Here is a 17,004-nt window from a genome sequence, read left to right on the forward strand (position 1 = left end):
GTTTTTCGCAGATGAAGAGCCTTGTGCAGGACAGAGTAGCACAGACCAGTCTTTGGACTGAAGACTACAACAATGACAACATCATTTCCTCTACTGCCTTCACCATTGATCATGTTATTGGCTCATACAACGAGTTAAAACAGGCAAATTATATGACTATCATATACAAATCTACTTCATCAGCTTCTCAGTGTGCATGTTCCTCACATTTAATTATAAACACAGCACAAGATCTCACTTTCTAGGATTCTAGTGTTATCATGCATAAAACAAAAACGTTCTCAAATTTCTTTTACATTGCTGCTCTCCAAATCTGGGATGAGCCCTCTGGACTCTGTACACAATTTAATACCATGCTGCACTTGACTGAAGCACTTCCTTAATGTCCCCATGATCTCTTGCACTCCAAAAAAGTACTGCCTTATCTCTGAAGTGAATGCTCATTTGTTCTTCCACTTTCACATACACTCCTGGAAATGGAAAAAAGAACACATTGACACCGGTGTGTCGGACCCACCATACTTGCTCCGGACACTGCGAGAGGGCTGTACAAGCAATGATCACACGCACGGCACAGCGGACACACCATGAACCGCGGTGTTGGCCGTCGAATGGCGCTAGCTGCGCAGCATTTGTGCACCGCCGCCGTCAGTGTCAGCCAGTTTGCTGTGGCATACGGAGCTCCATCGCAGTCTTTAACACTGGTAGCATGCCGCGACAGCGTGGATGTGAACCGTATGTGCAGTTGACGGACTTTGAGCGAGGGCGTATAGTGGGCATGCGGGAGGCCGGGTGGACGTACCGCCGAATTGCTCAACACATGGGGCGTGAGGTCTCCACAGTACATCGATGTTGTCGCCAGTGGTCGGCGGAAGGTGCACGTGCCCGTCGACCTGGGACCGGACCGCAGCGACGCACGGATGCACGCCAAGACCGTAGGATCCTACGCAGTGCCGTAGGGGACCGCACCGCCACTTCCCAGCAAATTAGGGACACTGTTGCTCCTGGGGTATCGGCGAGGACCATTCGCAACCGTCTCCATGAAGCTGGGCTACGGTCCCGCACACCGTTAGGCCGTCTTCCGCTCACGCCCCAACATCGTGCAGCCCGCCTCCAGTGGTGTCGCGACAGGCGTGAATGGAGGGACGAATGGAGACGTGTCATCTTCAGCGATGAGAGGCGCTTCTGCCTTGGTGCCAGTGATGGTCGTATGCGTGTTTGGCGCCGTGCAGGTGAGCGCCACAATCAGGACTGCATACGACCGAGGCACACAGGGCCAACACCCGGCATCATGGTGTGGGGAGCGATCTCCTACACTGGCCGTACACCACTGGTGATCGTCGAGGGGACACTGAATAGTGCACGGTACATCCAAACCGTCATCGAACCCATCGTTCTACCATTCCTAGACCGGCAAGGGAACTTGCTGTTCCAACAGGACAATGCTCGTCCGCATGTATCCCGTGCCACCCAAGGTGTAAGTCAACTACCCTGGCCAGCAAGATCTCCGGATCTGTCCCCCATTGAGCATGTTTGGGACTGGATGAAGCGTCGTCTCACGCGGTCTGCACATCCAGCACGAACGCTGGTCCAACTGAGGCGCCAGGTAGAAATGGCATGGCAAGCCGTTCCACAGGACTACATCCAGCATCTCTACGATCGTCTCCATGGGAGAATAGCAGCCTGCATTGCTGCGAAAGGTGGATATACACTGTACTAGTGCCGACATTGTGCATGCTCTGTTGCCTGTGTCTATGTGCCTGTGGTTCTGTCAGTGTGATCATGTGATGTATCTGACCCCAGGAATGTGTCAATAAAGTTTCCCCTTCCTGGGACAATGAATTCACGGTGTTCTTATTTCAATTTCCAGGAGTGTATTTCTGTTTTCACTTTCCAATTACTCTTGCATTTTCTTTTTGGTCACAGTTCAAAAAATTAATCTACCTACCTGTTTGTTAATTATCTGTACTGTTCTACTCTTCAGAAACAAAAATAAACTTTTCTCTGCTCTCCAGCTATCATTGTGATTTTATTTCTGTTGTTATATGTGTTAAGATTCCTTAATAAATGCAAGACTAACTGTATTCCATATATTGTAATGAATGTGATGATTTAAAATGAAAAATCATTGATTAGAAAGAAAACACTGCCTCTCATCATAATATTTTCAAGATAGATACACAATATGTCGAGGATGTAATATGTTTCTTTATTTGTATTGGAAATTGGGCTCTCGAAATTTTCAGAGTAAAGTTCAACATGATGAGAGTGCCTTTCTTTTAGCATTTCCCATTGGAGCTTGTTATGAATTTCTCTGATGCTATTGCAGTGACTAAACAAGCTCATATTGAAGTATGCCATTGTTCTTTGTATCTTCACAGCCTCGTATGGTAATTCAACTTGCTAAGCAATCCAGAACAATACACAGTACTCAAAAGATTGGCCAAACAAGGACACCCCCCCCCTCCCCCCCAACAACATCATTCAGAAACTGTCGAGACCGGAAATGGAAAGATTTGGAAGTTGTACGGGCCTCCACAAACCAACATCATCGTTTATATCCACCCAGCACTATCTGTTGTGATATGACTACTATTTCAAGAAAACATAGCGTACAAATATATAGGCTGTGATAGCCTCATGTGTGTCTTTTTTTCCCTGTACATAACAGCTTTTTAACAAGAACATATAGTTATCATTTTACAAAAGTAATTTATTCATTGTAAATTATTTCTGTTATATACATACTGCCAAAAGAATTACATAAAAAATTGTGATTTTCTTTGTATTGTTTCTATACTTCATTTTTTGAACTTTGTGTGTATTCTAACCAAAGGTTTTGTGATTTATCCTGAACTTTATGTAGTGAGTATTAACTGTTTTGTCACTGTTCTCTTTCATGAGTTGATTTTATCTCAGTTCCGCACTATAGTTGTTTTGTTTGTGACTGTGTACTTGCTAGCTGTTTGCATAGTTGTTGTTAATTCCTATCTATAAATAGAAAATGAAAATACATTTTTTATTTCCTTTACAGGTTATGGCGTTGAATATGATTTTGTAGACCCACGAGAATTGTATCCCACACTAGAAACTCAAAGAATTAGTGGCCTGTTCTTTGCGGGACAAATAAATGGAACTACCGGTTATGAAGAAGCTGCTGCCCAAGGAATTGTTGCTGGCATCAATGCTGCACTGAAGGTACCATGCCTCACTTAGTAGTCATACCAGTTGATTGATATTTAAAAAAATATATGTTTCTCTTTTATGTGCTTTTTGTAATAGGTACAAAAGAAACCACAGTTTACTGTGAGCAGAACAGAAGGATATATTGGTGTTTTGATAGATGATCTGACAACTTTGGGGACAAATGAACCTTACAGAATGTTTACAAGCAGAGCTGAATTCAGGCTGTCACTCAGACCAGATAATGCAGACTTAAGACTTACTGAGAAAGGTATTCGTGGCATTTGTACTTTGTAAAAATGAAAAAATATTTTTCTCATGTATTTAAGAAACTGGACATGTTTAGATTGTTATTGGAAACATAGTAAGTACATTTATGTTGCATATATATCCCATCTTTTGAAATCACCTGTTAACTACCATTCTCTACACAGTGGAATGACAGATTTTGTCAGTCTTTACCTATACTAGGGACTTCATGTTTTTCACCCATTAATGTTTTTACTGAATGACTGTCTAGAGAAATTAGCAGAAGTATACTGTTGATTACGGCCATTAATTACTAGGTTATGAGGCGGGTTGTGTGTCACACCAGAGATATCAAAAGACATGCAAGACCAGAGAAAAAATCAAGGCAGCAACTGATCTTCTAAGATCAATAGTGAAACCATCACACTTCTGGAGAGAGATATTGAAGCTACCACCAGCAAAATCCTCAGCACTAAAAAGGTACTAATCAAATTAAACCAAAGGAAGGTGGGTAAATTATACCTTAGTATGTAGAGTCTCTAAGAACTGTTCACTAGATTAGAAAAACAAAATGGCATAGAAAATAATATTTGTGTTACTATTAAATTACGTGAAGCTTTAAATAATGAACATCGTTAAACACATTGAGAAAACAAAATAATAACTAACCAAAGCAGGGTAATGTGCATGCTTAAATTGGGAGGAATAAAATCTCTTGTGCTTCAGTGTTGTCACAGGATTTCACTGAAATAAAAACTATAAAAATGGCTTAAGTTTTGTTGAAACACTTCCCAGAAACTCAATACATCATATTAAGATGGGGTGGTTAGGCCATGGCAGGTAGATGGTGAATGAAGCTGAGCACTGCTCTGCCTGCTTGTTTTTAGTGAGGATATTATTTTACTTTTGTCTTATGCTGTGAATAAGCACGACCATGTAAGTCAAGGTTTTGGGAAAAGAAGAAACATTTCATTGGCAGACATGTCATAAACAGTCTCAGTTTGTTTGATTGTTGCACAAGACAGTTTTTCATGGGCAGTTTTCCCAGCAAGTGAACTGGTGACGAAATGCACATATTAAATGCCACGCTATTCTTAAAATCCATTACCCTCACATGCATCTCCACTTTTCCTGAGTAACTGCACATGGCATTACATGATGTTGTTTATCGCAAGTATATTATGAATGATCTATAGTGGTGTCATAAGCCTCAGTCACAGTGAAGATGATTCAAGTCATATTACCCAGACTGTCCATCTAGAATGTTGTTGAGAAGTTTAACAACATACACCAGGAATGTTATTTTCTAATTCATTGCATGGTGTATTAAGTATCTCTGTACCATATGTTACTCACAATATAGAACAGATATTGAGTGGCAGACAGGCACAGTGAGAAAGAATGCTATCAATATTTCAGGATCCAAAGGAAGTCCTTCATCAGAAATAAAAAACTCGCACACATTCACACAAGCACAACACTCCCACACACGGCCACTGTCATCTTTGGGCGTAATAGCCCAACAGCAGCTGCGTCCAAAGTAGCAACCTAGTTGGGGTGGTTAGTTGTCGTATGCAAAGTCACGTGGAGTGGGGAGTCCGTAGGACTGGAGCAGCTGCATAACATTATCTGCCAGGGTTTCAACTACATCTCGTCATGCCCAGAAATGAGAAATATCCTCCCCACTATTCTCCCCACCCTTCCCACAGGAGTATTCTGCTGCTCACACAACCTACACAATATCCGTGTCCGTCCCTGTTCCAACTCTGGTTCCAATCCCTTGTGCCTAATGGCTCATATCCATGCAATATACTATGTACAGGACCTGCCCCATACATCCTCCCTGTAACACCTATTCAGTCCTGTCACAGGCTTCTCCTGCCCCATCAAAGAGAGGCCTTCTATGAAAGCACCCATGTGATCTACCAACTTCCTTGCAACTATTGCGCTACATTCTACGTGAGCATGACAACTAGCATGCTATCTGTCCGCATGACAACTAGCAAGCTATCTGTCCACATGAATGGCCACTGCCAAACTGTGTCCAAGAGATAGATAGACCACATCATTGCTGAGCGTGCTGTTCAGTACAAAGTGCTTTATTTTAAGAACTGCTAAACAGCCTTTGACATCTAGATTCAACTGCACCAACACCAGCATTTCTGAATAGCACAATTAGGAACTCGCTCTGCAACATATTCTTAGTTTCTGTAACTCTCCAGGCCTCAACCCTCAGTAGTCCCTCTCTGTGCTCTCACTCCAGTACTACATGACTTCTATCCCACCAGTGCATCTACACAGTCCTTTCTGTGTCCCTACGTCTATCCTCTCTGCTCCCTCACCTTCCAACACAAACTCCCTGTACTGCACCTAGCAGCCCCATCCTGTCCCCACCACGTGCACGCTCCCACAGCCAGCACTAGTATCTCTCCTCACCCCTATCTTGTTACTCCACCCCCTCCCCACATCTCCTCTGTACCCACCTATACCTATTGCCTTTGAGCAATTAGCAGAGTGGAGTTCTTGGAATTTTTTTCCTTCAGTTTGGATTATTGCTTGACATCACTGCAAGAGACTGAGTCAGTAGTGATATTATTTCTGTGTTAGACTGTTTGAATGATGTACAGGATTGTGTTATGGCTGGTCATTGGAATGTGACAGTTTTCAGTTTCATAATAAATGGACTAGGTCTTTGTTACAAATTATTCTTCGTGAATATGGACAGTGTGTGATGATGTGAACTTTCCAAATCTTTTACGATTTGTCGGAGGCAAATCTTAGAAAAATAAAGCATCTTCCCAAAATATTCACTCCTGTTACAAACTGATAAAGCCAAGTATATGGCATGCTGCTTGAGCAAAATGTCTCTAATATCAGCTGCTGAAATTGTTGGTGTGTGCCTGATTTCTGTTGTTTGACTAGGTCCACATTTGCTTTCATGTAAGCAGGGTGTTGCCTTTTGACATGTTGCTTTGACAAGTGCAGATAATATTGTCACGTCATATTTTCCATGGACAAGCAGTAATGTCATCATCCTCATTACATCATATGCCATGTAGTTCCATCTTAATTGATGGACCAGTGAATGAGGCACATCCATCAATTGTGGTCCATAAACTTATGTGTGAATTATCCACAATGAAAAGGATCAAAGTCACCCTACCAGTGGCCATGCCAATATGGCTGCCTCAACACAGAGAACGAGATTTTAATGCAGACGCTTACAACTGAATGGTGTTTCCGACTTCAGCCGTGCCTTAGGATGAGACTCAGGCAAGGAGAATGGAGGTGAACAGTTCACCCAGTTTTAGGTGTGCTCCAGACCTGGTGGAGAATCTTTAGCGACAATGAAGCCACTGTTTTTCATAGAAAATATTGAAGATCGGTTCAGAGAAGTTGCTGCAATAGAGAAAATGAGAAATGTATCTTTGTTTATCAAAACATTGAATGCTAACCAATCACAGGCACTTTAGGCCTGTGAAAAACTCAGAGATATACCACTTACCATCTCTCTTCATAACCAACTCAACAGGATTCAAGGTGTGTTCCATTGGAACTGAACATTATAAACAGATGAAGAATTGCATGCTAACCTAGAGCAGTGTAAATCCATTTTGTTCATCTCACCCAGAGAGGACCTAAGAACAATAAGGTGGACATTGGAGCTTTCATCCTGGCCTGTGTTTTACCTGCAAAAGTTAAGCTTGTGATTTATAAGTGCTATATCAGGCCCTACTTTCGTCCTCCTCTGAGATTTTTGTGGTAACAGAGATGTGGACACTTGTCCTCCCACTGTACTAATGAGGCTACTTGTGGCACATGTGACACGACAAAGCATGAGAGCAGCCCTTGCGAGCAATATCTTACAGGTGTTCACCAACATTTTCAGTTCTCAAAAACGAGAAGAAAATCCAGGAATATAAAACGCTTGACCACCTGCCTTATCAAGATGCTAAGGAAAACAACACTGCATGATCAATATGACATCAAACTTTGCAAACATTGTGTCATTGTGACACCACCTAGCATGATGACAAGGTCTCAGACAACAACTCCTGGCCCTAGCCACATGTTAATTCCTGTTCTTCAGTGAGGGGAATGACACCAGTTCTCTGGACCCCTATTCCCACAGTACCGGTGTCAACCATCCCATCGGTGTTGTTCACCAACACCTGGGAAGAGGAGAAGGATGAAACAGACCAGCAGTCTACTACCAGCCAGTGGCTGACAGAGCCACAGGCTGTGGGTCATAGAAGAGAACAGTCTTCTTCTGTTGCAGAAGTCAAGACAGTGAAATGTTCACAGAAACTGAAACCTCACAGGGACAAGAAGGTTAAATTGAAAGTTAAATTCAGTTACTTTGATCAAGGCAGACCCCTTCACCCCAGAGGTCAAGCATTTGAATAACAACAAAGAACTGGACATTGAGGTGGAGCATGCCTTAACACCAAAGTGATTCACACTCTGAATTGCCCTTCACTGCTTTCTCAGATCCCAGTCTGATGTTTCTGTAATGGAACTGAACAGCTACCATCAACACTCTGCAGTCGGTGTGGCACTTCAAGAGGCACAGTTCTCAGAAACCCAACTCCTTACAATTAAAGATTACAAATCCTACTGCACAAAGCTCATTAATGTCAAGAGGGCACCTGGAGGAGAGTGCATGTTTAACCGTTCTGACACCTCCAGTGAGCAGGCACTACTAACCATTGCATTAGAAGCTATGGGTGTTTGTGTCTACCTATCATTAGGATAAAAGATGTAATATTTATCTACCTCCATAAAGAGCTGGTGGAATTAGTATAATAGCTGCCTCCTTCCTTCCTCCTACTGGGGGCTTTCAGTGTCCACAATCCAATGGGGCAATAGAGCAGTCAATTTCAGAACTGCATTAATATTGCAGTTGCAACACTTTTCACTATGGCCCATGGAATATACTCAGCCATAGATATTACAGTCTACAGCACAAGCTGATCACCCTTAATCCAGCAGTCCGTCCACCCATCAGCCAATGGAACATCCACCACATTAGTCAATTTGAAAAGCCAACTGGCAAGCTTTCACCCACAAAGCAACGTTAGAAATCAGTCAGTAGAAAAGTAGATGCTGCTGACGTGACTACACACACTGCAAAAGCAACAATACTCTATTCTTCAGTCTCTTCCCAATGGATACAGGTGCCATTGGTAGTCTGAAAAAATAGCTGCTGCTATCAGAGAACATCTCTGGGGACTTCAGAAACACAGATGCTGTCTGTCTATGAAACATTTAATAGCTTTCAAGAGACCTCAAGCAAAAATGTAGTTTTTAATAAGGAAGAGAAAGCAGGCATGTTGGGTTAAGTATGTATCATCTGTGGAAGGCCATCATCTGTGGGCTAAATGCTGCTGCATTCATGGCCACCAAATGTCCACACCAGTTCCAGGCATCTCCTTCAGGGGTGATGTCTGTACTGATCCCAAGTCCATTGCTGAATGAAATGATAATTAAATGGACACCCTAGCTGCAAACAGGCGTTGATGTACTTCATTGGGGACATGTTGAAAATGTGTGAGACCCGACCGGGACTCGAACCCGGGATCTCCTGCTTACATGGCAGACGCTCTATCCATCTGAGCCACCGCAGGCACAGAGGATAGTGCGTCTGCAGGGACTTCTCCCTTGCACGCTTCCCGTGAGATCCACATTCCCAACATGTCCACACCACTACATTCGTACATTTAATTATCATTTCATTTCTAGCAAAGCTGCATGGTCATCCACGGTAACTGTTCTTTCGGGAACAGATACTACCGTCATATATACCATTGCTGAATGTTTCGCAGCACACTTCAGCAAAGTGCCCGAATGCAGCAACAGCCATACTAAATACCCAGAAATGCTTGGCAGAGCAAAATCCGTATCCTTCCATGTACAAGACTTTGAATCATGCGATGTTCCATTTACTGAATGGGAGTTCCACATATTTTGCAATGTGTCAAGGGACAGCCCTTGGACCTGATAAAATCCATAATCAAATGCTTAAACACCTTAGCGGCAACAGCATAAAACACATTCTCATGTTTTTAAGTTGTATTTGGCTGCAGGAAAGTTACCCCCCCCCAATGGTGAGAGGGTATTATTATTCCTACCCCAGAACTGAGAAAAGACCCCACTAACGAGAGGGATATATACATTACAATTTCAGAATGGCATTTGAGCATTCTGTTACACAGTGGTCTGGAATCTGCACTGTGCAATGCTTTCATGCATCACCAACCCCTGATTGCTGTGTTCTTTGACCTACAGAAGATGCACAATATCAGCTGGTGCCATGACAACCTGTATACACTACATGAGTGCGGCTTCCAGGGCCTGTTTAGTAATTTTTATCCAGAATTTCCTTTCCCTCTGATTATTCTGGGTCCAGTTAGGTTTGATCGTTGCCAAAAGATTTGTAGAGGAATATGAGGTCCCTCAGGAATTGATTCTGAGCAGAACTTTCTTTGCCATACAATCAGTGGTGCTTTGACAGCAGTGGAACCCATAGTCTCACTATCACTCTATGTGCATGACCTTCGTTTGCATTACATGATTGTGCACCACAGAGTGCCTACTTCAGGGGTCCACACACAAAGTACATAATTGGATCGTGAATCATGGATATCAATTTCCTCCTGCAAAAATTTGCGTCAAGGACTTTTAACTTTTGTCGATTCAGGATTGTGCGTCCGTGCTCATAACTTTACCTTGGTAACTAGTTACGTGAAGACTTTGAAATATTTGCCAGCTCAAGGCAGATTGCTTGAGGAAGCTTAATACCCTCAGATTTTTCAGCAGTACCTCCAGGGACGCGGACTGCACAGTTCTTCTGCTGTTTTTTAATTTTATCTCGACTGGACTACAGATGTGTGGCCTACGGGTTGGCAGCACCATCAAGACTGAGCTTGTTAGTCCTGGTCCACCACGGTGGTGTGCAGTTGGCAACCCTTCCGTATGAATACTGTAGACGTTCTCCTGGTGGAAGTTGGTGTTCCACCACTGAGGCTCACATGCCAGAAAGTCTGGGCAAAGTATGCAGTGACGATCTGTCAGGTGCCTCTCCATCCATGTTACTCGACTCTGTTTCACAACCAACAGTTCAGATTGTTTACAGATTGCTCAAAAATGGGTAGACCAGCTGGAATGAGTCGTAGCTTTATGACAGGACCTCCAACTGCCCCCTCTTATCTGTATTCATTGAGTTCCCTCTCGGATCTCCCACCCCTCTCTCTCCCCACCCCATGGTATTTATCCAGTCCTATGATTTGGATTGCAGCCTTAGGAGAAATGCTGGTACCACTATTTTTGGATGTCTGTTCACTTTGGTTCCCCATGGCTACTCAAATTCAACATGCATCTACACAGATGAATCAAAAGTCAGTGACAGGGTCGGATTTTTTTGCACATGCAGGGGGCACGAGAAGTATTCTCGGCCAACTTCATGCTGTGTATACACTGCAGAGCTGGTTGCCACATCACTAGCCTGCACTGCATTAATACTCTCGACACAAAGAACTTTATGATTTGTAGCAACTCCATTCACTTCTTAAGGTTGCTAACACACTAGACCTGTTAGTTGACCTCCATTTTTAATGACTTGTAGCAACTTCATTTACTTCTTAAGGTTGCTAACACACAAGACCTGTTAGTTGACCTCCACAGCTCCGAAATGCCAGTAAGATTCATCTGGACGTAGAACCGTATAGATATTCCCAGAAATGAACTTTCTGGCCAATCAGATAAAAAAGCAAACACAGGAGACAAACTTGAAGTTGGAGTACCGGAAAAGATTTATGATTGCAACAGCAACAACAGATTTGAAAAACTTGGTAGCTGGAATGGCAGGCTACAATGACCCTGAATGAACTTGGAGGTTGTGGAAGGAGTACCTCTTGCTGTGGTGCCCTCAGTGATCTCGGGCTACTTTCTCCATCCAGTCTGTCGAGCAATTTTAAACTTTCTTGTACATATTTTATTTATCTAACTGTTTAGGCTTATTAACTCTCTAGTCTGTACAGTCTGCATTTTCTTACCCATTTTAGTTCGTCACCCATTTGTCTTGTACCTTCAGTGACCAGCTACAGTTTTTAGCTGCCTGGGTTTTATCTCACTTTTCACTATCTTGATAAAGCTACTATCAAAAACATTTTCAACCTCAATTACATGAAGACAGACCCTGGAGCTGACTGTTGTCCTTTACTTGTTTCACATCTTTTTTATGTAATTATACTGTGAATTGAGGGATCAATAACCAAAGTAGTTTTCTCTCTGTAAAATTAGCATCATCCATTATTTTCCAGAAAATCCTCTGGCTTTGATCATTCCTCCAGTTATTTCATCAACACCCACCAATTTACCAGTTTTTGTGGAATTTCCAGGCATATTGTACACCATTCCAAGTTATGTCTGTCCTGTTTGAATCAAATGGATGTGATACAGCACAGTCATCTTGTGTGTGCTATATGAGGTGAGGTAAAAAAAAAGGGGGGAATTTTTGTTTTTCTTAAAGAATCTTTCTTATTCATCATCATCAATTTTGTCTCCTTCAAAGTAATCCCCCTAAGATATAATACATTTGTGCCAGCACTTTTTCCGATCTTCGAAGCACTTCTGGAGCTCACATTTTGTTATGGTGTTCATCTCCCTCAGCAACTGCTTTTTTATCTCATCAGTGGTGGTAAAAGTTCTCTTACAGTGCTCATTAGCCTTGGGAATAGAAAGGAGTCACAGGGGGCCATGTCCGGCGAATAAGGTGGCTGAGGCAACATAATGGTTTTGTTTTTTTACATGCATTATCATGATGCAATTTCCTCAATTGGTTTTGCTATTATTCTGATCATTTTCTTCATATTGCTTCATGCAAATGGTAAATAACTCATATTTTGTCATCTGTTAGAAATTATGGCTTGTTATCAACTTCATTCAGAAATTCCTGAACATGTCTGCACAACACCATTTTTAGATGAAATTTAACAATTTTGGAAAAAATGTTGCTGTTACATGTTTCACGCCCAAAACATCTGAAAAACTGATTAGCATGACTCAAAGGGTATGCTAAAATTATCAGCAACTTCTCTATTGATGATTTTGTGATTTTCCAGACCCATTTTCTTTACAGCTTCCATATTATCATTAATAATGGAATAATGGATGTGCTTGGGCGTCCAGGGCAGTTGTCTTTATTGTCTTCTTGATACACTTTGAAAGCACTCATAAACTCTTGTCTTATTCATAGTAGATTCGCCAAAAACCAGTGTAAATATTTGGAATGTGGGGCTCCACTTTATTCCATTTTGTAAGCAAGATTTTCTAAAAAGTAAAAATTCACCAAGCACTCGGAAACACGTATAAACCTTTTTGAATTTCACCAGTAAACTAAATATTTAAAACAACTGAAAATGCAAACATACATCGGGAACATATGTACCAACAAGATAAAAGAATCTGGAAATCATTTGTATAAAGCCAGTGAAATAAAAAAATCCCTGTTACTTTTTGATCACAGCGTGTATGTAATTCACATTTAAGTAATGCTCTGAGGCCCATTTAAATTTATCATCATCCGTGATGGGATTGGAATGTTCCTTATCTCTTTTTCTATTTTTCGTCATTCCATATAGAATTATGTTATTCCCATTAACCTCATCTTTCAGTTTATGGTTCCACTTGTTCAGCCACTCCACTCGTTTTTCTGTAACAGTTGGTCTTGCTTCTTTCATAGTGATTCTGTTTGGTTTCTTGGGAGTAATGTATCATTTTTTAAATTCAAGATATTAGTAGCATTGTTCTGCACACGACCCATTTACCCCATGTTGAACAGAAGTGATGACAGGTACATCCCTGCCCTACTCCCTTAACTGTATGGAAGTTGATTGACGATGTATGATCTACCCGAACAGGCAAATAATTGTTGATCTGAATGTTCTACATCGTTAATAATCTAGAGTAGACGATTCAATACTTTTGCTGAGCAAAAAGTGTTGCTTACCAGCTATCCTTTTAATGTCATCATAGCTGCTGCATCCCATATTATCAGTTATCTGCCTTACGTACTCACACCTAGTGCTGTTCCAGCAATTCTTTCCTTCCACTACAATTTGTAGCAATGAGCCGTGGTACGTGCCCAACCATTCTTCGCTTCAGTTTATTTTTTCTCTATCATGCACTCACTCACTCTCTCTCTCTCTCTCTCTCTCTCTCTCTCTCTCTCTCTCTCTCTCTCTCTCTCTCTCTCGCTCTGGTTTCTCTTTCTCTTGATCAGTCCATCTCATCTTCAGTGGTCTCCTGCAAAACTGTATTTTTTTTATTATTGCCACCCACTAGTGCACGTTATGCACCCAGCTCAGACCCTGTTCTGTGTTGGTGATTCCTGCCATTCCATCAGTGAACTATATTATCCTTATTTTCCATTGGTGAATAACAATTCCTACATTGAGAGAGTCCCTTACTTCCCTCATTGCCTTTTCAGTATACAAATTAAATATCACTGGTGACAATGAGCAAACCCACCTCACACCTTCCATGATTTTACCTTTTGTACTGTTCAATCAGTGCTGTCCAACCCTGTTTGCTGCATGTGAAGAGAATGGATTGCCCTTCTATTCCTATTGGTGACACATCTCTTCATAAGAATGGATAAAAATAATTCCATTGCCATTATCAACAGCCTTCTCCAAATCTACGTATGCCATATATGTTTCTTTGTTTTTCCAAATCTGACCTCTGTTATTCACCTCACTGCTAAAATTGTTTCTTGAGTGCCCTGGTTTTTTCTAAAACCAAACTGGTTCTAATGTAATGTATTTTTAACTTTCCTTCCCATTCTCTGATAAGAGTACTCTTTTGAGTATCTTTTATGCATTTGATAGTAGCCTGACTGTGGAGCAATTTTTGCATGTAAACTCTCTTGCTTTCTTTGGAAGTGTAATACTTACTTTCTTTTTAAAATTGCAGTGCTACGTCAATTTCATTCTTGAGCTCATATAATTTTTGCTCATCCTTTGCCCTAATGCCTATAAGAGTTCTGCTGATATTTCATCAATGCCTGCACATTTATTTCCTTTAAATTTGAGTAAAGCTTATTGAAATTTAGAAATAAGTATTGGATCTCTCCTATTATAGTCGTATATCATATCCTCATTTTCATTTGCTTATAGTCTGTGTAGGTCATTGCTGTTATATGTTTCGTTTTGTTTCTATCTCATGATATCTTTCCTCCGCAACATCACAATTTATACATTTATGGACGCTGATGAGCACTGTTTTTAAAATTCTTGGCAGGTTAAAACTGTGTGCCGGATCAGGATTCTAACATGGCATCTTTGCCTTTCTGCAGACAAGTGCTCTACTGACTGAGCTATCCAAGGACAACTCAGGATCCACCCTCACAACTTCACTTCCGCCAGTATGTCTCTCTTGCCTTCTGTCCAAACATCACAGAAGCTCTCCTGCATAGCTTGCGGGACATACGGAAGGCAGGAGAGAGGCACTGGTGGGGGCAGAAAGGTGTAGGTCCCAGTTTCAGGTTCCCATCAGACACCCAGTTTTAATCGGTCAATAAATTTCAGTTTTATTTCTTTTGCACTTCTACTGTTTTTGCTTACTTTTGACATCTTTCATGTTCATCCTTTCTGTATTAATTCCGAAGTCACATCTGTTAACCATGGGTAGCTCTATTCTGCCTTTTTCATTCCTAGTATCTTATTTGTTGCATCTCTTAGAAGAACATTCCATCAGTTTTACACACCAGAAATTCCTTGAAATGTCATTATTTCTTTTGTCACATATTCCAACAAGTCAGACTGAATTTTTGTTTCCTTCAACTTCCCTCAGTTCTTATATTTCAACCGCTTTCTCGTTAAATTCCGGAATTTTGACTGGTATGTCATTAGTGCCATGTTTTCATCACTATCAGTGTTAGCACCCGAATAACTTTTGCAGTCCTCAATTTCCTGAATGTTTTTACACGAAAATACAGCCATTCCCATATCTTATTTGACTCCCCTGTATCTTCTACCTATGCTTTCTTTCAACAGGTTTTCAAAAAGTGTGTTCGTGAAATCACTATCTCGTGCTTAGCACAAAATTCTGTTAATCTCTGTACACTCTCATTTTGCTTGCCAAGCTCAAACTCTCACATTACTGTCTTTTTCCCTACTTTCATCTACAACTGCATTCTCATATCCCCTTTGAAATGATTAATTAATTCAGTGATATTATCATATATGTCCTCAATTTTACTGTTGTTCGCATCTGTGTTTGGCATGTATATGTGTATGACTACAGTGTCTGTCTGATATCCATTCAGTTCAACCATCTATATTGTCTGTTTCCCCCTCATTATTATTCCCACTTCTGCTCTATCTTTATGTGACCCCCCACCACATCCAATAACTCGCCTCCCGTAGCCATCACATTTCATTGCTTTCTAAAATATCTAGTTGTATTCTTTCTGTTTCTACATTTAAAATTTTCTAGTTTCTCATAATATTTTAACATTCCATGTATCCAGTCTAATAACCATTTCTGTTGTATGACAGCAAAGTGTATTCAAAATGTAATCTTACAACATCATGTAAAAGGCTTTCTCTGATATAGAAAGAATGTATAGACAGGTAATTCTACTCAGAACTTGCTCATTGATTTGACAAATAAATCAAATCTACCCTCTTGTGCTTCAGCCGGGCAGGAATAGGTTTTATTCTTTGAATGCATGTGAAAGCAGACTCTCAACCCTCCATGCATAATGTGAAGCATAACTGGGCTAACATAGGTATTAGGCTTAGAGTCCTGCAGCAGAACAAGTTTTTTGATGAACCTTAAATATTTTAGAAAGTAGCATACACTGCAGTTTTTTGGCATCCTGCAGTGGTTCGCTGACAATCTGAGTATCAGTTTCATGTTTGCTTGAATATTTTCACTTGCTGGCATCCTATACACTTAGAAGTACAGTTTGTAGTGGAATGCAAGGAGAAACAAATGGAAAACTTATGCAGGCTTGTGCATTTGAGTCCCAATCCAGCACATTTTTTTAAATAATATTTGTTTTTCTTTCAGTGCACAGTATTTTGTCTTTGCACTTTGCGTTCAAGCCTATTTTGTTTTTACTATGTTTTCAGTTTGCTCCTTATCACACTATTTACTCTTTCCCTTTACTAACTATATGAAAGAGATTGACAACTAATTTTTAGGTAAAATAATCAAGTAACCTGCTAAATGGATGACATATTATTTTTTACCCTTTGTTAAAATGCTCCATTCTTGTTACAGTGCTTTTGACGTGATGGCAATTCATGGTGATATAAAAACTGCAGAAACCATATGTGAATCAATGCCTGATGTACTAGGACATTTACTACATGATAGAGCGCTGTTGATGCGTCTTGTGATAGAAGCTTTGTACGAAATGGCTATTTGTGAGCAGATGGAGGAAGTGGAAGAAATACGCAGAGATGAAGCCTTGATCATACCAACCAGTATCAACTATGCAGCGTGTGTATTTAATTAGGTTTTTTTCAGTTATACTGATTTCTTCTCTGTATGTATTAGTTG

General features: G+C 41.0%; 1 protein-coding gene across 1 annotated transcript in view; it reads left to right on the plus strand.

Annotated features, from left to right (window-relative positions):
• Positions 1–17,004, plus strand: part of LOC126165227 (protein MTO1 homolog, mitochondrial) — a 98,973-nt gene that overhangs the window by 78,311 nt on the left and 3,658 nt on the right. Inside the window, exons 9-12 of the mRNA XM_049920302.1 lie at positions 3,035–3,198; positions 3,283–3,454; positions 3,750–3,912; positions 16,723–16,944. Of these exons, the coding sequence (XP_049776259.1) occupies positions 3,035–3,198; positions 3,283–3,454; positions 3,750–3,912; positions 16,723–16,944 (721 nt within the window). The remainder of the gene's footprint in view (positions 1–3,034; positions 3,199–3,282; positions 3,455–3,749; positions 3,913–16,722; positions 16,945–17,004) is intronic.

The sequence above is a fragment of the Schistocerca cancellata genome, chromosome 1, assembly GCF_023864275.1.
Source record: "Schistocerca cancellata isolate TAMUIC-IGC-003103 chromosome 1, iqSchCanc2.1, whole genome shotgun sequence".
NCBI lineage: Eukaryota > Metazoa > Arthropoda > Insecta > Orthoptera > Acrididae > Schistocerca > Schistocerca cancellata.